This window comes from Mytilus edulis, chromosome 3 (assembly GCF_963676685.1).
Source record: "Mytilus edulis chromosome 3, xbMytEdul2.2, whole genome shotgun sequence".
NCBI lineage: Eukaryota > Metazoa > Mollusca > Bivalvia > Mytilida > Mytilidae > Mytilus > Mytilus edulis.
Genome location: NC_092346.1, coordinates 1,258,724 through 1,283,910, shown reverse-complemented (window position 1 = coordinate 1,283,910; position 25,187 = coordinate 1,258,724). Strand labels below are relative to the sequence as shown.

General features: G+C 31.7%; 1 protein-coding gene across 8 annotated transcripts in view; it reads right to left on the bottom strand.

Moving 5' to 3' along the window:
- LOC139515585 (calcium-independent protein kinase C-like) overlaps positions 1-24,593 on the bottom strand; it is a 37,794-nt gene extending 13,201 nt beyond the window's left edge. Inside the window, exons 1-8 of one of the 8 annotated variants that reach the window (XM_071305168.1) lie at positions 24,041-24,571; positions 23,773-23,839; positions 11,527-11,683; positions 9,841-9,872; positions 9,294-9,379; positions 8,570-8,699; positions 2,444-2,571; positions 1,669-1,722 (exon numbers count right to left, since the gene is read on the bottom strand). In XM_071305168.1, the coding sequence (XP_071161269.1) occupies positions 1,669-1,722; positions 2,444-2,571; positions 8,570-8,699; positions 9,294-9,379; positions 9,841-9,872; positions 11,527-11,683; positions 23,773-23,839; positions 24,041-24,382 (996 nt within the window). In that variant the 5' untranslated portion in view covers positions 24,383-24,571. Of the gene's footprint in view, positions 1-1,668; positions 1,723-2,267; positions 2,399-2,443; positions 2,572-8,569; positions 8,700-9,293; positions 9,380-9,840; positions 9,873-11,526; positions 11,696-23,772; positions 23,840-24,040 lie in introns of all 8 variants that reach the window. The other 7 variants (XM_071305166.1, XM_071305165.1, XM_071305167.1 and 4 more) reach the window with 7 other exon arrangements.
- Between the last annotated feature and the right edge of the window lie 594 nt (positions 24,594-25,187).

Genomic DNA, 25,187 nt, shown 5'->3' with positions numbered 1-25,187 from the left:
TTTAAATACATTTCCAAGTTCCTGTAAACTCAGAAATTAAAACTTGCATTTATTATTATGGCAAAACATCAACTCTGGCAAAAAGGCAAAATCTAATTAATGCGATAGCTAATTTTATGAATTAAAATCACTAGTGATATCATTTATTTTTTTTTATTGTTAAACTTCTGTTGCAATTTTCACATTAATAAAAACATTGGAATAATGTCTGAATTTATAATATTCAACAAACCTGAAGTATGAAACATTAATAAAAGATACACTGCATAATAAAACACAATACATAATCTATCAGTGATAAACCTAAGTTCAGTTTCTGGAACAAACAAACACACACACACACACAAATTATGTTATACCTTTGTTCCAATACAACAAATCTTAACAAATGTATGTGATGTCTTTTTTAATACCAAACCAGCATTTTGTCAAAAGCTTGCAGTAAAATACAAATGTAAATTCACAGCACTTGCAAAAAGAATAAGCTCAGTATAAAGAGAGTATGTATGTTAAACAGCTGTTTTACTAATAAGAGTTGAATCTGAAGTGGCAGCAATGAAAACCTGTTAGTTTCCAGAACCATAGTTTGTAATGAAGCAATAAAATTGAGAATGGAAATGGGGAATGTGCCAAAGAGACAACAACCCGACCATACAGCAGACAACAGCAGAAGGTCGCCAACAGGTCCTCAATGCAACGAGAAATTCTCGCACCCGGAGGCGTCTTTCAGCTGGCCCCTAAACAAATATATACTAGTCCAGTGATAATGAACACCATACTAAACTCCAAATTGTACACAAGAAACTAAAAGTTAAAATAATACAAGACTAACAAAGGGCAAGTTTATTTACAAGAATCTGGTACAGTGAAACAAATCCATAGATATCATCTTTAGAGACCCTTATAATGTGGGATTAGTCAAAATTCGTTCAATTTGCAAACTTATTATTTAAATTTTATCACAAGATAATGTACATTGGTGTGTATCATTTATTGTAAATCTTGCATATAGATTTAAAACAAGCATTTTGATTGGTGGAATTCAGGGCAATGCTTAATATTTAATTTGTTATAACATGTCATTGGTTGTATATCCAATCTTCCCCTACATAAATGGAGAATGTGTCCATGGAAGACAGATGATGCCCCTGCTTGCATATAATGTGATGAAGGGGCAGAACTTGATAACAGTAACATTGACACCACCAAAATTATAACTTGATCTATGTTTTGTGGTAATACATATTATGTATCAGTTTCATACCATTTGGTTAAAGCAACCTAAAGTTAGAAACCAATTTTGGGACGTACAGACGTACAGACGGTCAAGGTTAACACCCTTATTGTCCCCTCCTGTTACAGTGATGGATATCCTTGTTCAACATCTTCCTGTTCTGAGGTTTGAAAAGTCGCCACCTATGATCATGCAAAACACACAGCACCCCATTTCAGCAATAATGGTCCTTCTCCCTTTAGCAGGTTGGGATGTAAACCCTATTTTCTCGTAAAAATAGTTACAAATGACCAAAACCTTAATGCTTTAAGAAAATCTAAGCGCCAATTTCAGTTGCTTCAAAACAATTGTTGATCTCAATCCATGGTAAATTTAGCTATTTTAAGAAAAGCTGAAAGCTATTTTTAGCAAAGATAATACGAGTTAGAATTTACCTTTACTGCCATACTTGAGGTGAGTTCTTTTACTGTTTTTAATATAACCTGGTTCTATATAAATATTCATCTTATTTAAAGCCTTGTTTTGTAAACTTGTTTTTTTCCCACTTAACAGTCAATTATGAAATTGGAATACTCTGACCTAAAATTGACCAAGGACGAGCAAGTAACCATTATCCTTAGCTTACAAAAAAGATAAATGTTGTGTTTCTATCTCTTTTACATTAACCAAATAAAAACCCTTTCTTTTTTCTTATCATATTTCTTTGCTCAGAGTAAAGCAAGGTATCTATATAATTCATTAATAAACATTTTCAAAATAAACAAATAAAAGAAAATAATTGATACTTTTACAACATTTGCTATCCACCACTGAACACACGATATTAAAATTAAATGTATATACATAAAACAACTGTACAATTACCAAAAAAATAAAAAACATTAAAATGTGAGGATTACAAAAATATGTAAAGAAAATAAAAAGAAGACTGAAGTGTAATTAGGAAAAGACAGAATAGTTTGGAAATTACATGACATTAAATACACTGGAGAAAAAGAACCAAAAAGTGTTTTAGAACAACACACAAACTAACCTTTTTCTTAGTGCCATGTTTATCAGTAGTAATGCCTAGCTCGGACAATATCTCCGCCATTTCTCGTGTATTTATACCACAATTGTTTGCTACATTCTTTTGACATCGTTTGTGAACATTAATTTTACATACTGAAAAAAGAAACCAATATCCATGAGTAATAAAATAACACTAACCTTTTTCCGAGAATTAATGTCACTTATAATGCCGAGGTCCTTTAAACGTACAGACATTTCTCGTGTATTAATACCACATGTGTTAGCTATATTCTTTTTACATCGCTTGTGACAATTAACTTTACATACTGAAAAATAAGAACACAAAAAATTAAATTTTGCAAAGATGAAGAACCAACTAATTACAATTCATCATAATCAGTATTTGTTTTAAGCAGTAGCAGAACCATTAGGGTCAGGGACAATGGAGATATAAATGACCCAATTTTCAAAACATAAGGCATCTGTATATAAACAATACAAGGTATAAAGCATCAAAGAGCTAATGCTATCATATAACGTGTAAAATATTCTCTAGAGTTCCATATTTGCAAGTGCAAAACAGCAGTATGTGTGCAGTCTTTCTGTCAATGATCAGAGATCTGGGTTGAAAACAGTGAGATGAGTTGATTTAACAACATACATGACATAGGTCCAGTCTTTTGCTAAATATCTCAAGTTTGAATACATGGATACAGTATCAAAATTCCTTCAACCAAGTCATGGTAGGAGGTGCAAAACTTTAGTATGTGAAGAATCTTTGGTTATGAAATTAAAGAGATACAGACAGACAGCTGTAGTTGGAGACGGTAACACAAATTGTTCCAGTCTTTTGTACTTTTGCTAAATTTTAAGAGTAAAATCAGCCAAAATTCAAAGATATCAGATGCACAACTTTAACATAAGAGCAATCTGTCTGTGCAGTTACAGGGATCTAAGTAGAAAGCTAAAAGAGCAGGGATTTGACCAAATAGGTTCTCAGTTTCCCCAGCATGACATCTGCAACTCTGACAAGCTGACTTTGTGCTACACTGCAATATAACATGACGCCTGAATGACACATTACCTCAATATAAAATACACCACTTCACCATTGGTTTTCTATTAAGTAAATTTTGAAACCACAAGTGCCTACGATTCATCAAATTTTAAAGTTAAAAAACGTATCAATGAATTAAGAGTATGTACTTTAACACAATCTGCAATATAAAAATGAATTAAATTTAAAAAAATGCTAAAATACAAAAACTAAATTTTTAGCAGACTAAAACGAATTAAACTTTAATCAAAATTAAAATCAAATTATTCATCCTAGTTGCATTGAGCTATGAATAATAACCACATCTTTCAAATCAGATTATGTTATCCATTAAGATTGATTTAACCTATATTTCATTGATTTGTCACAGTCACCGACATCTGTCACAATACTAGGGGACATCTCAAAACAATATCTGATATATAGGTCTGCTATATATAGTGCTAGGGGCATTCTCAAAACATATAAGGTCAGCTTTATGATCAGTGCTATGGGATAGTCTCAAAACAGAAAAGGATATGATGGTCAGCTAATGGTGGACAATGTCACATCCTAACAGAATATGTAGGTCAGCTAAAAATGGACATTCTCAAAACCTAATAAGATACATTAGTCAGCTAAAAAGGGATATTCACAAAACGTCAAAAAGTCTTAGATTGAGGAATTTTCTAAAAACTTTTGAACCAATTTCTATCAGCATAAATGAAACATGCCAGTTTAGTGTAACTGTAAGTTCATCCATTTTTGTTTTGTTTCAACTTAGTCATAAATTTTCCAAGGTCAGTTCTAGTTTTATTTAATAGTGCTGCAAGTTATATAAAACTTAAATATATACAGTATCCAGTACATAACTTGACTGAGCTTTCCAAGATGTTAACATCAGTTGGTTTCTTGTGGAGAGTGGTCTCATTGGCAATCATACCACACTTATTTTTATATTTCTAATGTAGATAAGCTGACTTAATGCTGAGGACATTCTAAATTAATTAAAACATCTATAAGAATGTGCTAGATAAGTTTAGGTACATCTTTTTTAAATTAGGTTATAAAATTCAATAATTAACCTCAATATTTAATTTCTAGTTTAATTTAATAGTTTGCAAGTCATATCAAACTGTAATAGTATCCCTAACATGACCTTTGCTTTCTCTATTGTTCAATAAATGAATTGTGAATGTCAATGGTTCACCAATGGTTATTCTAATTTTTTGAAGGTGACATTACTATGTGACATAGTTCAATATTATCACAAGCACCTGCAAGGCTTCCCACACACCATCGTATTTCAAATCTATTAACAATTACTATATCAAATATCTAATTAACAAAATACCAAAGAGTAAAACAATATGTCTGGTATACAACGGATAAATAAGCAATAATTTATAGTCCTGATATGTATCCGATATAATAAAGGCTTTTCTAATTGACCTGAAGGTCATATGGGACAATCTGGTTACCAGTATATTATAAAGGCTTTTCTAAGTGAGCTGAAGGTCACATGGGACAAACTGGTTACCATTATCTTGTAAATGACAATAGTTTCTAGTTTCTACAACAAAATTACAGAGTTTAATAGGATTTTTTAACTGATCAACCATACATGACCCCCTTTATAGTATTGTAATGCAAATCTATAGAAAAGATTGAACCTTGACCTTAATGATGTTTACATAAAGCTAAAAACAATCGATCAGCTGGTTTATAGCTTCTGAGAAATATGTTATATCTTTTTATACGACGGAGGGACTGCTCTAGCTACTGTGGGTTCTTTTATTTTCATGGGTACCAATTTTCGTGGTTTGAGGAAAACTTGCATATTCATGGATGTTTAATTTCGTGGTTTTGACAAAGTATGCATATATTCCTTAAGGAAATTTGCAATTCGTTGAATATTTAAATTCATGGTATCCCGGCAGGGCTCACACAACTTCAGAATTATAGGGAGAAGTGACTTCTCTTTTTGAAACTGATAGGGAGAAGTGGTGAGATTTGAAAGAGAAGTGCTCATTCGCGCGGTGCGCTACAATGTTTGGATTTTACAATATAGTATAAAGGGCCATATGTAAATAATGTTCTTTTTATATTGTTCAATTCATATGAGTATAAAATTACAATTAAAGTAACATTTGAAATTAAAAGTTGTTTAAGTTTTACTAAGGTTCTTGTGAGAAACTACCAACTAAATATCTAGCACTAAAAAAAAAATTTTATTTTAAAAAATGTAAAGAAATTATAATGTATCAATTACAATTTAATTAAAAATTATCTTGTGTATGAAATTCAGTGTTTCTCATAAGAAAAATATAAAAGTTATTAAGCTGGGCTATAATATATTTATTAGTATAATCAGAGACATATGTGTATATATGTCTCTGGTATAATAGTCTCAGAGTTAAGCAACTTTAATCAATAGTTTGAAACAATCCATAAAAAATATAGGGAATTATATACACCAATCAATTAGATGTAACCAAAAGTCTCTTAATGCGTGTGGAAAGCGTAATTTTCCTCTTTGGGATCAATATTCTTCTGTTAGAAGTTCCATCCGTGCGTCTGTAGTAATTATTGTAAAAGTACGGATTTCGGTCATAGCTGGTCCGGTTCAGATCCGTAGTTTAGAAATTGGTCAATGGCGGACGATTGCAAGAAAATTTACAAAAATAAACGATGTTTGACAAGTTATTTGGAAAGGAACATGACGGTTTTAATGCAATAAATCGATTAAACATTTACTGGAGGCAACTTTTATCACGTTTAAATGAAGTAACAAACTTATTTTGCCGCCGAAATTTAGGTTGATGTACGTTTTCGAGTAACAACCATAATTTGCAGAAATGCACGAAGTGATAAAAAGTTGTATTTTTATCAAATAACCTGCTACACACTGCGAAGACAATGCTTCAACCTCTTTTCTAAAGATAATGAATCGTTTATGTCTGAATTTCTTTTATTATCAGTAAAAAATTTATGTTTCATCAACTTGGTAAAAATTGAAAATGTCCGATGACGGAAGCGACTGAAGGCGACTATCGTCAAGAACAGGGTGACTTGTTTTCGCTTTTGGGGGTCTGGGAAAGCGAAGTGACGGTCGGGAAGGCGACTTCTTCGCCCAAGTCGCCTGGTAGCGTGAGCCCTGTATCCCGGTACCCACGAAATCCACGAAAATTGGTATCCAACGAATAATAATGAATCCACAGTATCTGGTTTGTAGTTGCAACATCTTTTTATAGAGGGACTGAAACACAGCTATTAAACCTTGAAGTGGATTATAACAATAACTATTTATCATTGCTTCACTATAAAGCAGGGGAATATCTGAATTATGTAATATCAGGATCAGACAAGAAAACAATCAGAATGTAATTATTTTCTTCCTAAAATGGGAAATAATTAAGGAAGTAACTTGTAAGGAGATTTATCCTTAATCCTTCCTTCATCGTCAAAATTAGTTTCTTTATATTCATCTTATATAATTTTCCCTAATTTGTTTTTTAACCTTACAACTGAAGTCATATTGTTCCAGATGTTTTACAGCAAACCAGGAAATAGGAAATGATTTAGTAAAGTACATGTATGTACATGTATATAATAAAGTTTATGCATTATTTATTGGTATTTAGTTGATTACACTGAATCCACTTTGTAAGGATGTTGTTTTCTCTTAAAAGGAGGACAAAGTATGAGATTTATAGTAATAAATTACTTATTAAATTTTTGAAGAATTTATTATCTACCAAACATGCAGCCAAGACTTACAGTGGCCATACTAACCTTTCCTATGGGAAAATAGAGAATCTTCAAGAAAAATATGAAGCAATGTGCAGAATCACAGATTTTTGTTTTAATCGCATTAAAAATATTTCAAATTTTTGATCAATATTAGAAACTAAATAAAATAAGAATATGTCTGAGGATATGAATGCTAAAGCTTTGAAAATGGGATGGATATAAAGAGGGGCAGTTAAGGGTAACACTTAATGCCCCTGTCTCGTAAGAAGGGTACATTATGTACCAATTTCACAATCTGAAGAACATCATTATTTTCATAGGTGTTTTATTTTGTTGGTTTTTGCAAATTTGTACTTTATTGACATGTGTGGTTGACATATATATACACATAATTCACATAAATTAGTATCCACAATTAATAATGAATCCCTAATATAATTGTGTAAATAGTAGTAACTGTCAGTATAAAGTACCAACCATAATATAAAACACAGAAAAGTTAACGTCAAAGAAAAATATTATTAGCCACTCAGCCTCTGCTAGATGATCCAAATGTTAACTATTCACATTAAAAAAATCACCATATTACAAATTTTGCAAAGAGGTTAATAATTTGTTGTGTATGGCCTGCATATCTATAAAGTTTTTTTGACAAACTGTTAATAAGTCTTTGAGATGCTGCAGTGAACTAGTGTGTTGATCATATACAGCTTGGTTTGTTCTTTCTGCCTTACAAAAGACAATTTCCCACACATTCACACTTAATATATCAAAATCAATAATTAAAACAGACAATATTATTAAAGGACTCTCACACCTGCCTCATTAAGTTTACTTGCCTTTACCATCCTACAGTGTAATGTACCCATTACCTTATTTCTCAACAAAGAAATAACACCTTAAAAGCACATGTTAATTTCATCATAACCTTACTCACATACAAGGTATTGGAACACATCACCTAAAACCAGGTCAAATTAAAAAAAAAAATCAAACATAAAAACGTTTTTCTTGAAAGGTACAAAATGTCTCAGTCATTGGCAGAAGTTCAGACCTATAATAATAATGTAATTTTGCTTGTTTACCTGACAAAGAAAGGAATTATTCATGAATGCATTTAAATTGTGGTGTGGCCATTTAACCCACACATGTAGGACACATAACCTTTACAATGAAATAGAAAACTTAAGAAATCTAGGATTTGATGTTGACTGATCCTGGAGACCAGAATTGTTGGGACCTTATTTTTACATAATTGACTGTAATTCTACCTTTAATACTTTATCCACAACCTACCTCAAGTCCCATCAAGTCAATTTATAACCCAATAACAATATAAACAATGGAAAATACAGGGATTGGTTTCACCAAGAAACTTACAACTAAGATTGGTCGTAAGTATACTGAATTGTTCATGACTTACAATCAATCTTAGTCAGTTCTCTTGTGAAACTGACTCCATATGCCTATCTCATCTTGAGAAAAATATAACTTACCATTTTAGTAATATAAAGTATATTTGTAATGTACCTTACCTTCACATTGTAATCCTTGCCTAATTAACCCATACAACAAAGATCCACAGTGATCACAGAAAGTTGGTCTTTTATAATTGTGTATATTGAACCTATGTGGCACGTTTATACTAAATCTTTGACCAGAAACCTGCAAATATAAAGTATAATGTGTTAGCAAATAACATCTCAAACAAATTTTAGGGTCACAAAGTAAATGAATTTTTCATAATTTAAATTTCACATAACTCTAAATGGCAGTGTCCTTATTGTGTTGCAGGTTCATCACTTACCCTGGAAAATTCCAGTTATTCTAATTTCAAATGCATCCACTGCTTTTTTTTTTAAATAAACATAGCAAAGCTTTAACTACCCTAAAGTCAAACCCAATTGTGCATGTGGTGATTAGTTTAAACTTATTTATTTTTAGTGGATTGGGAAACAAGTTTTGCAACTTATATTAATCCCTTTCCACTTTGCGGGTGCGAGTGCTGCCTTTTAGCCAATGTGGTGATTGACCCATATGTTTTTTTTTTTATCATTAAACATTTCTTGTTTTGTTAAGTGAGTAAAAAGGAGAATAGTGTATGATTGTCAATGAGACAACTTTGCAAAAGAGAACAGATGAAGATTGCACACAACTAAAGGCACCATATAGCCTGCAACAATGAGCAAACTCATACTGTAATGACTCTTTAAAATTTTAAATCCCTTGTTGTGTTGTAGTTATTAACTTAATACTTACTACTTCATCATTCTGTACTTGTTTGGAACCGGGACATTTGGTGACAACTTGACTGTGACATCTCTTATGAACAACACATGTGCACACTAAAAATAGAACAAGATTGCTACAAATCTAAATATAATACATAAAATGTCATATATGAAAGGCCTGTATAACTGCAAAATAAATCCATTTTGAGGTCCATGACATGTTTATTTGGAGAGGAGACTTTTCATTTTGAAATTCAAAAGGTAAAGGACTTCCAATCTTTTACACTGATTCCACAAATAGCATATATATATGTTCTTCATTTATCTGAGTTCAAAAAGTGCTATTAAAGTCCATCCTTCATAAAACAGTACATATTACACTTAATTCAGTGTGCATATAAAGCATATTCAGATATATCTTGTGTTGTATATTTTTTGTATGCTGGTTTATTTCAAGAGACATATCAACGTGTAAAATTTAACTTTCATAGATCTACATGTATTTACATCATTTTGTACATTATCTTCAATCCTTAATTTCTTTGACTTGACCTAAAAAAAACTAAATAACTTACCTTGACATTGATACCCCTGTTTCCATAGACCCCTGCAATTATACAGTAAGATGATTTTAAATAAGTTTTATCTTTTAACATTAAAAATGTAAAAATTTGAAAGAAAAAAGACAGAATATAGTATATTTTTGTCATGTGAAAGTTCTCCAATGTTAAATTTTCATCCATGGAGATCCCTGAATACTACACCTTATAGTAATAGTAGAAGAAAATGACTAGTACCTATTTATGCTCTCTACTGTGTTCCATATAATTAACCCCTCCCAACTTATGGTGATCTGAACATTTCAACCTTATATTTTCTCATTCATATTTTTTTTTAGAATAAAATTGAGAATGGAAATGGGGAACGTGCCAAAGAGACAACAACCCGACCATAGAGCAGACAACAGCAGAAGGTCACCAACAGGTCTTCAATGCAACGAGAAATTCTCGCACCCGGGTAAATTTTCATCTTAATGCAAATTTTATTTAATCTACAATAAACTTTAAATCATAGTCATTAGAACATGTTTAATTTACAAGAACATGTAATACAACACTCAGTCAGATGAACCAATACACTTTTTACATATTCCATTTTAACCACATAAAAGTTCTGACTAAGGCCTAATTTCTGAATGAATATTTGCTCAAGAATAATCACTCATTATATAACATGTATAAGTTCCATGCTGTACTTAAAAGAAACATGATATAATTTAAATCTCAAATTTGACAAGATATCAAAACAGGTAAAATATTTTTCTTGGCTCAGCATAAGTTTTTCTCTATCTTATTCCTTTCAATTTGGGGTTGTTTTTTTTTTAATGTGCTTTTTAAATCTATTCCCCAAATGAGCAAGAATATGTGGCCATACATGTAGGTGTCCTGCTCACTCACATTTCAATTTTCAGCCGCTGCAAAATCTAGGCCAAAACACTAATTTAGCATATATTTTTTTCAAGTTTTCATTAAAAATGAACATGTGTACAAAGTTTCAAATTGATGTGACTAAAAATTGACACTGATTTTCCCGAAACCCCAAACTTTAACCTTAACAACATGATCAAGGACAGGATGGAATAGCAGTGGTAGAAAATATATAAGAAACAGAGACAATAATATGTCTTTAGACCACAGATGCAGAACTTGCACTATCATTTTTTATATGTTCTGTGGAAAATGATATTCTGAATTGGAGTCAAATCTATAATTTGACATAAAAACAAAAAAGATCATATTAAAGGAACATGTGTACAAAGTTTCGAGTAGATTGGACTTCAACTTCATCAAAAACTACCTTGACCAAAAGCTTTAACCTGAAGAGACAGACAAATGGACCTTAATTCATCTGGATAAAACAATACAATATCTGGCGATATCTTGTTTTTATTATACTTCACGCTAAAATGCCTTATTTTGATTGGCTGATACGAGGGTGTTAATTTACTCTATCACATGACTGAGAGGCTGACAATTTTTTTGAATGTTACCCTGTCGTCTAGACCAATCAAAAATCGATTACAAGGCTCAAGTTCTACGTTTTGGCTCAGATTTTATTATTTGACTGTCAAAATAAAAAAGAAAAACATCTTGCTTAACTTTTGTTGTTTTTTTCTATTACCCGTAACGTTGTTATGTACATGACGTCATAGAAGCAACTTTCAAAATAAATTAATTTATATAAAGAATAGCATTACTTACCATATGAAATCTCTACATAATGAGCAAAATGTTGGTTGTCTAAATAGTGTTGACATAAACTTGTGCCCATTGATTTGGTGAACTCTGCGGCGCATAGCACCACGTCGTCGATTAAGAAGTCCTTCCTTCTCTTTGAACACTCTTTCTTTTGGTGGCTCTGAAAAAGAAGCTGAAAAAATTGAAAGATTTTGTTTAATATATATATAAATTTCCATTAAGCAAAGTCTTGATACAAAATAGGGCATTTTGGTCTGAGTGATATTAAGTTAAATTGTACTGCACATCAAGCCTGTAATGGTAAAACATTATTAACACAAAAATATCCTCACAATATACTAGTGAGCATTTCTGGAAGAGTAAATTGAAACAATTTATAGTACATTGATGCCTCATGCACTCACACTATCATTTTCTATGTTCATCAGTGGGCCATGAAATTGGGGTCAAAAGTGACAAAACTATAATGTGATATTAAAATTAGAAAGATTATATCAAAGGGAACATGTGTACTTAGTTTCAAGTTGAGTAGAATTCATATTCATTCATATCTACCTCGACTGAAAAACTTTAAACAGGACAGAAGGGTGGACGAACAAACGGACACGCATTCCGAAAAAAAAAAAATACCCCTAAGTGGTGCATAAAAAAAACTTACATGTCAATCAAACAAAAACATTTGAACCAATATTTACAAACTTATAAGTGGTTTTATGTTCAACAATGCATGCAGTGGTTATCTATTTATTCATGTTGATTTATTTATTCAAAGTCACTCAAATATATAAAGTAGGTCATGAATAAAAGCATTTCAGATTTTTGTTTCACTTCATACGCAACACCGAAATTAATATCATAGGGTTATTGTATGAATATTGGGGAATATTGTCCCAAGTAGAATTTGAATATTGGGGAATATTGTCCCAAGTAGAATTTGAATATTGGGGAATATTGTCCCACGTAGAATTTTATATTGCATGAGCTTGTGAGTGCAATATATGTTCTACGAGGGTCAATATTCCCCAATATTCATGCAATAACCCTTTTATTGTATAGCAATATAATATTTGCAAGTAAAAATTGGTTTAAAGTAAGATTTTGTGGTTGATGACGTCATGAATTTTGAAGATTTATTGCCCTAGTGCAATATTGGAATTTATTGCACGCTATCTTTTGGTTACTTTCTGAGGGAAATATTATATTGCAAATATTTCCCTCAGAAAGTAATATATTTTATTTACCATCTTATGCTTTCAGGATTCATCAAATTGAGGGGGGGGGGAGGACACAGACCATTGATAAGAGACGGCAGCACCTTCAATGATATTTCTATATCTACCAAGGAGAATGCAAATTGTATTTAGTCTGACATTTCTCTACCATCCAAAAATGTTTTGTAAATAGCCACAGGAATATTGAATACAACCAAAGACACCAAGAACATTTAATTCAATGTTTGAGACAATATTTTTAAATTATGTAATACAAAGACAGATTTAGGTTATTCTAACAGCAATGACACATCTAGACTGATATCTGGGTATTATATTTACAACAGAAATGGGATTTTCTCTGAAAACTTAAATTTGAAAAAAACTTAGGAAGTGATAATTTGAGTGTGAAGATAATAATACACGATCGTGATTTACTATTGGACATCCTGTATTAATCACTGGTAGTAAACATGTGGTATATACATGTAGTTATGTATCACTAAATCATAGTATGACATGGAAAGTGATAATTACATTAAAATCAATAGAATGTTTTAGATAATCTGAGCATCAGTAGGATGGTCAAGCTTCTACAGGATGGAAACTATGGTTTCTGAATTTTATCTGAATAAAGAATATTCGGGGTAATGAAGAATATTTGGGGTAATGTCGATGAGACAGCTACCTAACAACACAACTAACAAAACAAAATATAGAGGGCAACATATGACCTTCAACATTTTCAATATCTGAAGAAACAGACTTTGAATTCAGACTTGGTGAAACCAATTATAAATCAATATCTATGGAAATATTATTCATCCTCTCAGTCTGAAAGTCTTTCAAGGAAATATATTTTGTCTTTCTCTCAATGTAATAATTAGGTATCCTTGATAACAAATGAATCAACAATATTCCATATTTCTAAGAAAAACAATGTAAACCAAAAATCTGTACAGGATGTTCAGAGATGTCTAAAAAAACACAACCAGGAGACTGGGAGTATTTACTTCTATTGGCCTATGTTTAAACCTCAAAAACAACTTGTTTTCTGAAATTGTATCGAACTAATTTGTTTATTACAAAACTATGTATTAAAAAGTCATAAGAAAAGTACCCAAGACCTGACCACAAACTCATGTACATGTTGATGTTATCAGTTTGCTTAAATAAAAACACTTTTAAAAAAGTCATTTAATAGAAGAAAATTGAAAACAAGAAAAAGGATGAGTATCAAAATTAAAACTTCCAAGAAATTCATTAAAATAATGAGAATTTTATACAGGACATTAGATTAATATCAACATTTCCCCCCAGTATTGTACAATGTTGTAATAATTTGAAGGGCTGATCATAAACCACTATATCATTTCTACACATACACATAAATATATATATATCAATAAAATATAGATAATTAGGTTAATATCCTCTGGGGGAATACACATTTCTATCATTGTGTCTTCTGCTACTTAGTGCACTTGAGGAACTCTGTATAGGTTACATAAATAACAATAAATGTTACTAATTCTGTATCAAATGTTACTATATTTAGATCTACGATCGTAGCATAAAACTGCAGACTGCTTTTATTTTAATTCAAAAAAAAATTGATGTTGATTGCATTTAAATTACAAGTCTGATAAAAGGAAAGTACTTAGAGAATGTTTATTGATTAAACAGTTTGCAAATAAACAAAACATTACTGGAATGCCAAGTATGTGTAATTTAGAGGATGATATAGCTCATTATACACATCATAAATTTGTGGGCAGTATAAAAAGTACATTAATTTGGTGTGTGCGATTCTGTGTATGAATGGATAGGCACTTATAGTAAAATGTGGAATCAAATGTGGAATAAACATGTGTATAAAGAAAAATACCCTATATGCTTCTTTTAAAATGAAAAAAGCACCTAACATATATATACCTGTTTTTATTAAATATGGGCTTTCCAATGAGAAAACTTGTGACAAGAAAGATACATGAGGAACAAATATAACAATGGTTACTCTAACCATCTTTTCAAAATACTCCTCCACTGAAGTTTCTGGTTGATTCAATTAACCAGGTGCTCCGTAGGGCGCAGCTTTATACGACCCCAGTGGTCGAACCCTGAGCAGTTGGGGCAAATTTGATCACAATATTCAAGCTTGATACCGTCTGAATTTTGATTGTGATCAAATTTTTGACATAATATAGGTTTTTGCCACAAAATTAATGTGGTTCAAGATCTAACACATCTATTGCACAATACTGTGCAATTGAATATTTCTTATTGAAACTTTTCAAAATTTGAAATTTGAAAAATGTTGAAAAAAAAAAATCCCTTACAAAAAATGGTAAACTGAGATCCCCCCCCAATTTATTGAAACCCCCCCCCCCCCCCCCCTTGGAGCAATAACCCTTAAACTCAATCCCATGCTTTCCTTTGTAATATTGAACCTTGTAGTACGATTTCAGGGAGATCCATACACTTAAACACAAGTTATTGTCATGATTGTTTGGAAACTAGAAACATGCTTCTTTTTGGCCCTTTTTTGGCCCTTAATTCCTACATATTTTGGACAATTAACCCAAAACTTAATCCCAGCCTCCCATTTGTTATATGGTACATTGTGGTACAATTTCAGAGCGATCCATGCAATTACACACAAGGTATTGTCTGGAAACTAGAAAAATGCTTGTTTTGGCCCCTTTTTGGCCCTTAATTCCTAAAATTTGGCCCCATAACCACTTAAATGAATCCAAACCTTCTTCTTGTGATTTTAAACATTGCAGTATACTTTCAGAGCAATTGAAATACTGGTAAACAAGTTATTATCCTGAAACTAGAAAAATGCTTGTTTTTGCCCCTTTTGGGCCCCTAATTCCTAAACGGTTTGGACCATCATCCCCAAAATAAATCCCAACCTTCCTTTTGTGGTATTGAACCTTCTGACAAAATTTCATTAAGATCTATTCACTTAAACTAAAGTTATTATCCGGAAACCAAAGTGTCTTCGGACGACGACGCAGACGACGACATCATACCATTATACGAATAAAAAGAGAGAGATTGAACAGAATTAATATAAGTACTTTTGCCAAGGTTAACCTGTATTTTAATGTTCAACAAAATAACATGTTTTACTGGAGAAAGAGGACTTGCTGTTGATTCAAGTTAGTTAAAATCATAACCTGAGGATTATATGAAATAATAACTGTGGAGAGGACTGGCAGTCAAATTCGGATGAATGAGTCGAGCTTCACCAAAGAAAGTTTTGGTCTAAGAGAGGGCACTTGCCCTTGGATTTGCCTAAGCGACATCCCATAAGTCAGGCCTAAACTGGATCATTTATCTTCTAAGAATGTCTCCCTTGTATGGGGATAAGTCTTCCTATAGACTAACCTTGTTAACAAGCACATTGAAAATATGGGTCAGTGTGTTGGGCATACTAAGGATATCTCTTAAATCGTTCACCATTAAGAACTTGTTATTGTTCTAAATATGCATGTACTATTTGCCAATGGACATTCATCTACAATGAATTCAATTTTCTACTACAAAAGTTAGTCACAAGTCACAACCAAAGTAATACAGCACATGAAGTGACTCAGTTAAAAATCATGTGTCTGTGATTTTTTTCACAAGTTTGGGTGAATCACTGTGAAATTTGTTTGTATACTAAATAACAATATAAAAGACAGGCATCAATCAGAGAGTATGACTGGTTCTCAATACAATTGATTGATCAACAAATATTTCCTTACACATACAAGGAGAAGGGTATGTAATGTTAAATGATACAAGCAACCACCACAATCAAACTATGATCAAAGGTCAACATATTGATTTTTAAAATTAGCAAGGGTGGCTATTATACATTATAGACATTTGCATATCAACTTAAACTGATCCAAAACTAGATGCATGTAAGATGTCAATAAATTTCTGAAATTCTCTGCTGATTTATACTTTTTTGAAGGAGTTTTGATCTCAGTTCTTCATTGCTCTTATTTCAAGTATATATATATGACCTCAGATTTTCTTGCTTTATTCAGAATGTGCTATTATGGTATCACGAAAAACAGTGACAATGCCTGATGCAGAGGCAGATTTAAGAAGAATTTATTTTCGTGACTTTCCGCAAGAAGATAAATACATGTCTGAGGAATCTAAATTGTTGTGAATATGTGAAACTTGGATCTTCCCTTCTATCACATATATATACATAAATCAACCAACCTGGCAGTGGCACCATTCAAATTCAAATCAAACATGAAAAGTTTGTAAAAATATTTAAAACTAACACCTGAACTCATTTTTCAATGGAATTCTTGTACATGTATGTGCATGTCTTTTGGAAAAAAGAACTGCCATGTCCACATCACTATAAGTTTGGAAGTGGGGAATCTATAAAATTTACCCACCCTCGGACTGGAGCAGACTATTTACCATGTGGTGGGTTAAAATTATTTTCTAGGTTCTAATATGACGTGAAAACATGAAAGTTAAACTCCATTTATAGACTAGTGAATCTGATGTTGTAATTAATATCATTTCATCTGTGTGTACTTCTACTTGACATTCTGAGAAATTAGGAGTTCTCCCATGCAGATTTACACTTTTGATTAAAATAGTTTAAACCACTCAATTTTAACAATTTGACTAAAACAAGAGGCCCATTACTTTGATACAATGGTGGGTGTGTGTGTGACATGATCATAGGAAAGATAAATGAATACAAAATTGATAGGAATTCTCTCATTGCTTCACAGTATCCAAATAATCAGAAATCTGTTATTAAAACAAGCATTCTGAGAGTATTGCATGGCAATACATATATACATAGTCCCCTACTGGTTAAAATTTGATTTAGAGGACTAATAAACAATCATGACATTTACAAATCGTTTGACAGACATGACTTGTATTCCAAATTAAGAAGAATATTTTCTTAAATTCTACTAGGATTTGCATTATAAAAGCCCAGATAAACCCTTGAAATCTTAGGCCCCTAAAATACATATACTTGATTCCAGTGTTTCATGGCAGAGACATGTGAAAACTTGCAGGTGAAATGATTTAATTCTCTATAAATGGTTCTACATGCAAAATGACATGAAAGATTTAAGTCACTGAAGTACAAAATGTATAAGGAACCATCCTGTAAGGAAAATGTACAACATTAATAGTGCTCAACCAATATTGTCCTTCAAATGTATCTGTTTTACTTTAGTACCATATCTCAGGTGGTAAAAGTGGTGTGAAATAGCCAATTGGAATTGGAAAGAACAGAATGATTGTTGGTTGTTTAATGTCCAGTGGCAAATAGTACATGCATATTCAGGAAGACTGAAAGGACAAGATTGATCGATTGCTGGTTGATTATGGTTCAGTGGCAAGAAGAGCATGAACAATATTAGGTCAATGTCACGAAAATATAAGGCTGAGAAACTGGGGAAGGGTAAGGTTCTACTGCGCTCAGCCCTTCCCCAGTTTTGGGCTGAGTACAAAAAAGTTTATATTTTGATGATATTGACCTAATATTGTTTTTATACTGCAACTTAAATTAATACATTTATAGCTTTTTAAATCGTAACACAATTGTCAAACTTATTTTCATCCCTTAACGAAACCCTGATTGTGGAGAAAGTGTTCCATGACAAAATTGACATTATACAAAATATAGCTATGTTACTATATTTAGGAAATAAACACAACTAGTTGCAGTACAAATGCATGTTTCGAAAGACTGAAAGGACAAGATTGATCAATTGTTGTTTGTTTAAGGTGGTACCTAACACTACAGGGAGATAACTCTGTAATATCAGCTAAACGTTTTAATTACGTTACGTTGTGGAGGCAATATAAAGCTTCTCAATGATCAAAATTAGTGTTTGTCAAACTGCTATATAACCAGTGTAATTTTTCTGATAAAACGCTTGGTTCAAATTATTTTAATTTTTTATATTTTTGTAAAAGGGTCAAAGTAAATACTTTGTCAAAATTTTATGAAAATTAAACGAGCCAAATTAATTTTAGTGAAAGTGTTGGGTACCACCTTAATGTCCAGTGGCAAATAGTACATGCATGTTCAGGAAAACTGACAGGACAAGATTGATTGTTGGTTGTTTAATGTCCAGTGGCAAAAATCACATGCATGTTCAGGAAGACTGAAAGATCAATTTGGATTGTTTGTTGGTCAATGATCAGTGGCAAATATTTCATGCACGTTCAGGAAGACTGTAAGATCAATTAGGATTGTTGGATGGTTAATGTGTAGTGGCAAATACTACATGCATGTTCAGGAAGACTGAAAGATCGATTTGGATTGTTGGTTGCTTAATGTCCAGTGGCAAATATTTCATGCACGTTCAGGAAGACTGTAAGATCAATTAGGATTGTTGGATTGTTAATGTGTAGTGGCAAATATTACATGCATGTTCAGGAAGACTGTTAGATCAGTTAGGATTGTTGGATTTTTAATGTGTAGTGGCAAATATTACATGCATGTTCAGGAAGACTTAAAGATCAATTTGGATTGTTGGTTTGTAAATGTTCAGTGGCAAATATTTCATGTACATTCAGGAAGACTGTAAGATCAATTAGGATTGTTGAATGGTTAATGTGTAGTGGCAAATACTACATGCATGTTCAGGAAGACTTAAAGATCAATTTGGATTGTTGGTTTGTAAATGTCCAGTGGCAAATATTGCATGCACGTTGAGGAAAACATTTCAGGACAACAATGATTGAATGGTCAATGTCCAGTAGCAAATGACTGAAAGGACATGCTGTGTTCATTTTAAAGAAAGCCAGTGTTCTCCCTAGGGACTTTTAGCATCATTGTAATGTGATGCTATCTGACTTTATTTTCTTATAGATTATGTTATAAATGTAATGCTATAATTTTTAGAAACAAGATGGTATGTCAAATATCCATGTTTATCAGGATGCTAGATAAGTTTTCCGTGGAGAACACTGAAAGCAACAAAATACTTGTCAAAAGTTGTAATATTTTCAATAATTTTGGCGCGTCTCAAAATATAACTATAATTGATTGACGTGAATGTGACCTTGATTGCAAAATTGTTTAAATATTAAAAATAACTAATTTGAATATTACATGACAAGGCAGGAACAAAATATTTTTCATTAAAACAAACAATTTACAATGATTTAGAACTTAAGAATAACAATGTTACATGTTACATTACTTTTATTATTCAGGTGGCTTGGGTCTATTCAAATGTTTCTGTCAGAACTGAGCAGTGCAGTATTTTTTATTATTTTAATCTTTACAGAAAGTGAATTGAATTCGAAAAAAAAGTGGGTTCAAACCATTTAAGCTCAAAATTTTACTTTTAAACAGGTATGAAAAAGGGACCACTTTTCAATGAAATGATAGGGATAATAGAGGTGTTAACATATTTTTATCGGAATATAAAAAATACTGTCTGTGACACTTGGTCAAAAACTATAATACAAAAAGCTGAAATGCATGTATAAATACAAATGTAATAAGCAAATAAAAAATATAGGTCACTGATCAGGAAAAAATATAATTTTGCCTTTAAACCAAAAATTTGGATGAGAAAATGGTGAAATTGGGTGAAATGTCATTTTGAGCCTTTCTCAGATACACATAAAAACGATAATAATTTTTTAAAGACAAAAATACACGATGAAACATTTTAAATCAATCAAAATATTTTTAAAAAAATAGTGAATTTATGACAACTTTTCGTGTGCTTGGTAATTCAGGCCTGAAATTATGCGCAGTCGAATAGTCCCGATCCACCTTAAGGTAGAAAACTTACTTAGTGTAAGGATTAAGAATTGAAAATTTAACGTCTGAACCAAACTATTTCAATTGCAACATAGAACTTTTTTTACAGTAAGCATGTTCCAATCTTAAATTTATATGACATTATCCATGTTCTGTATGCATTACCCCCAAACGATTTGAAAAATGGAACAGGAGATGGACAGAAGCAATGTGTGAGAGATAAATAGCTAGGAAAGTTTATTTCAAACAAGAAAGCTTTGGATCTGAAATAAATACTGATGGACACAAGGCAATACATGTTCAACATGTTCATACATTCATTCGTAGATTATAGAGTATCAATATTTTTAAATTCTGACATCAAAATAGCTGCCAACCAATTTTTTTTTCACCATGCATTAATTCGGAATGGTACTATATTACTTCTTTAAATCAATTTACGTCTCAAGATTTGAGATTTGACAAAAAATATACATTATATGCTCCCTAAAATTGTGACATTAGAAATCAATATGAAATGCAGATATCTACAGATTAAAGTCAAATTCTGGGCCATTGTGACCAACTTCTACCAGTTCTAGTTTTAATTCTGACTTGGTTACCAGAAATGTGTATGGAAGAATGGAAATTCCCTTTTCTAGTGATCTGAAATTTCCAGCACTTCTAGTTGTGATAAAACCATTCGGCACAGTAGCCATTGGTTGTAGCCAAAATGCAACAGATGCATTTTTAACACAATTAACTGTTATAGCAGCAAAAAAAACACATCATTATTGGTTAAATTCTTAGTTTCGAAATTTTTGTTGCTGTACATCTTGCATTCCTCTGGAGATTTATTAAATTATTAGAAGATAAATAAATATGGAATGTGTCTGTGGGACACAGTTGATGCCCAAGCTCACATACACCACTATGAAGGAACATTGATCAAGAACATTAATAATGTCACTACCCTAAATCATACTTAATTTGAAATTGTGGTAATAAACAAAGTATCCAAGAATTTTTCCATTTGTAAAGTAGCATAACTTTTGAAAGGTAGAAGTGATGCCATCCAAATTCAAACTTAATCTGTGTTTTGTGGTAATAAGCATTGCGTTTCATAACATTTGATTGAAGCAAACAAATTTTGGGCAAACAGACATTGACAGACTTAAGGAAGGACGTACAAGAGTATAACATAATGCACCCTTAGCATTGCTAGCATGGACATATAAAGTTATTTTTAATTATAATGTCATTTCAAGATATATTTTGGAAATTGATATGTATACAATACATTATATTATTTAAACCGTTTTTTTTTTCAAAAGTGATTATTTTCGAAAGGTTAAATATTTCGCGGTGGTGTCTTGCCATGGCTTTGTTTGGACTTGTTTGTTTGCTTTTTTGGCCTTGAATGTTTTTCCCTAATATTTTATTAACTGTGCATTTGCATTCAGATATCGCAGATCAAATTTATTCTTTCAAAGTGTGTTAATTTACGTTTTTTGATTGAGTTGGGCCTTCCAATTGATATTTTATTGTGTGTTTTTCTATGTTGTGGTGTTATGCTATTGCTTCAGAAAAAAAGGATAAGGTTTGGTACCATTTAAATGTTTAATCCTGCTGCAAATGTTTGCACCTGTCCTAAGTCAGGAATCTAATGTACAGTAGTTGTCGTTTGTTTATGTAATTTATACATTTTTACACGAAATAAGTCATTCATCCTTTAAACAAGTCATAGTATTATTTTAACTGACAATTTTTTTTCTTTTTAATATGATGAGCGCCAGAATCAGAAAAAATTATTTCACTGATCGCAAGAATGATAACTCTAACAAGTTAATGGCACAACAGTCAGACAAGACAGTTGGGAACAGACTTCATGAAAATGCTTTATGATCTTTAGGACCTTAGGTGAAGGTCAAGTAAACATTCAGTAAATTTCTTTACTGCAATAAATTTTACTAGACTCCAATAATAAAGTAGTGCATTCGAATCAGTAGCTGGTGAATATCCAAATTTACATTACAGAAGGGAGGGTAAGGTTTTTTTTGTTCAAATATTTTTACACATGACTTTGAAAACAAAGTGCCCTGTAGCTTGGAAATAAAAGCTTGCAAGCAACATGAGCAATTTGTCTGTTGCTTCTCCCTTAATGCATATGCTGATGAAATTTGCGAAATTTTCATTGACCATTTTTAACGTTAAGTATTAAGTTGGACCAATGTCATGAATGTGCAACTTAATCACATGGCGTAACATTAGTCTGATTTTCCCATGTATATAGTCCAAATAATTATGACGTCTTGAAAGGCTATTATAATTTTTTTCTTTGACGCCTTACATCAACGTCATAATGCTGAAGCCGCCATTTTCGGTTGGACTTTGAGAGCATATTTTGCTCTCAACTTTGAGACCCAATTTAGCCATCAAATTTTCAATGAAGGCTAAAACAAAATGCATATATTAAAATTCTTACCTTTTATGTGTTTGTTTGTGCAAAATATTTCCAATTAATCCCTACAGAAATAATAATATAAGTAACAATTCCATCCGAGGCGGGAATATGTCGACTGCATTTTTTAAAACGTTTGTCTGATTTCTTTTTAGGAGATTATAAAATAATTTTTACACCAAACTCGGTAAAACCCGAATTTCCGGAACCATTGTTTTACATTATCCGGAAATTCAGGTTGGTCAAAATGTACCGAGTTTGGTTCAAAAATATATTTTATACACCTTTAATGAAGCATCTTGAGGAGAAATCAGCTTAACGTTTTTATAAAGCAGTAAATTCCCTATCAAAGTCCAACTGAATATATGAGTTTGGCGTTATGACGTTGATGTAAGGCGTCAAAGAAAAAAATTATAATAGCCTTTCAAGACGTCATAATTATTTGGACTACCATGTATATGTCCCATGTTACTTGTCATTTTACAAAAAAGAAAAAAATATAAAACTCTTATTAATTTATAATAAATTTACTTAATATCTAAATTTGATATGTTATATACTGAATTCATTTTCTATATGACAATAGCATTGGCAGGGGTACAATGCTATTTCCATAATTCCCATCATATCATAATGTATACATTATACATACTAAAACTTATATAAAATATCTGACATTTAAACAATATCTGTTGTGTATTGAAGAAATAGTTTTCATCAATATACTATAACTGGTATGTATTTATGACAACATTGTGTTGTTTATTGTACATGTGTGTATTGGTGTCAGAATGTATGTTAATTATATGGGGTAATACCTTCAGTTGATTCGGCATTATAAAGCTGTATAATTATATGTATCTTTCCTGTTGGCTCCAGATCAATCTACAAAATAAATAACAACATATTTAACTAAAGATTTAAAGCAATACATTGTTTTTATTCAGTCCAAATTAAAACAGTGATTCTAATAATATCTTTTTCTGATTTGTGTATTCCGAAAGTCATCCATCTTGAAATTTTGATATGCATTCGCTTCAGCAGCAAACATAAATAAAAAGAAAATAAGTCTTAAATTGAACTCACCCACATGTCTCTCGTTTTCTGGTCTTTTATATCATCAAAAGAAAGGAAACAATTAGCCACAAATTCGTCCGGAGGAATGGCAGCATCATGGAAAACTGTCAGTCCGATAGTTTGGCCATTATGGACTTCCAGATGAAAATCTTCATTCCATACTGGTTTTAAAGTTTTTGGCTTTGTTGACGTCCTGTAGATATGAATGTCATCTAGATCTATTGAAATATACGGGTCAATTAACTGTACGGCCTTAGCTACACTCATCTGAAGGCGAGTGGCACAATCAGTGGGTCGTAGATCGACCGCTTCGCAGATTTTTAATTTCATTGATCCAGTGAAAGATGCCATTTTGGGTAATTTCCAGACATTAAAGCGATATATCCACACACAACGTTAAGAATTCGGTATATTATATAATCGTGTCATGACAAATTGTGTGGCAACACTGCCATCGAGTTAAAAAATCATCCGTTGTATGCACTGCTAATTCACGGAAGTTCTACAATACTAATGGGAAAGGAATAAGCAGGTGTAGGTGTTACGCATGCGCTAAAATAGCAATTAGCGACCTTCAACTTCAAAGAAAATATATATTCTAATATCGGACTAAAATATATATACAGATTAAAAATAATTTCAATATATGTACATTGTCATAATTTTAAATAAAAGGGACAAATCATTTGAAACTATTTATGATGATGATTAAAATCTGGAGCCGTAAAATGTAAAAAATTAAAATGTTCATGATAATTATATCTATTGGCTAGGGTTTTGAATAATAGTCCTATAAACAACATTATTTTTTATAAGTAATAATATAGTTCAATAACGAAAAATGCGTATATTTCAATTCTGATTTTAAATACTTTAATTAACATACGAAGAGTACCCGTGTCTCTATGACGTCCGCATCATGAGTAGAGGTGTTTTCAGTGACGTCCTCGCTTAATTGACGTCCGCGTTTTTTCATGTTTAAAATAACGCTAGAATCGGGAGAGCAAACAATACTTTTTTTATACGAATACTCCAAATATGCACAACTATGAGTACATTGGTTTGAATGGGTGGTCTTCAATTAATTGAATTCCGTTTAATTTTTTGGAGGACTTTTAAGAAAATTTTAGTATAGAATAGAATATAATATTTTTAT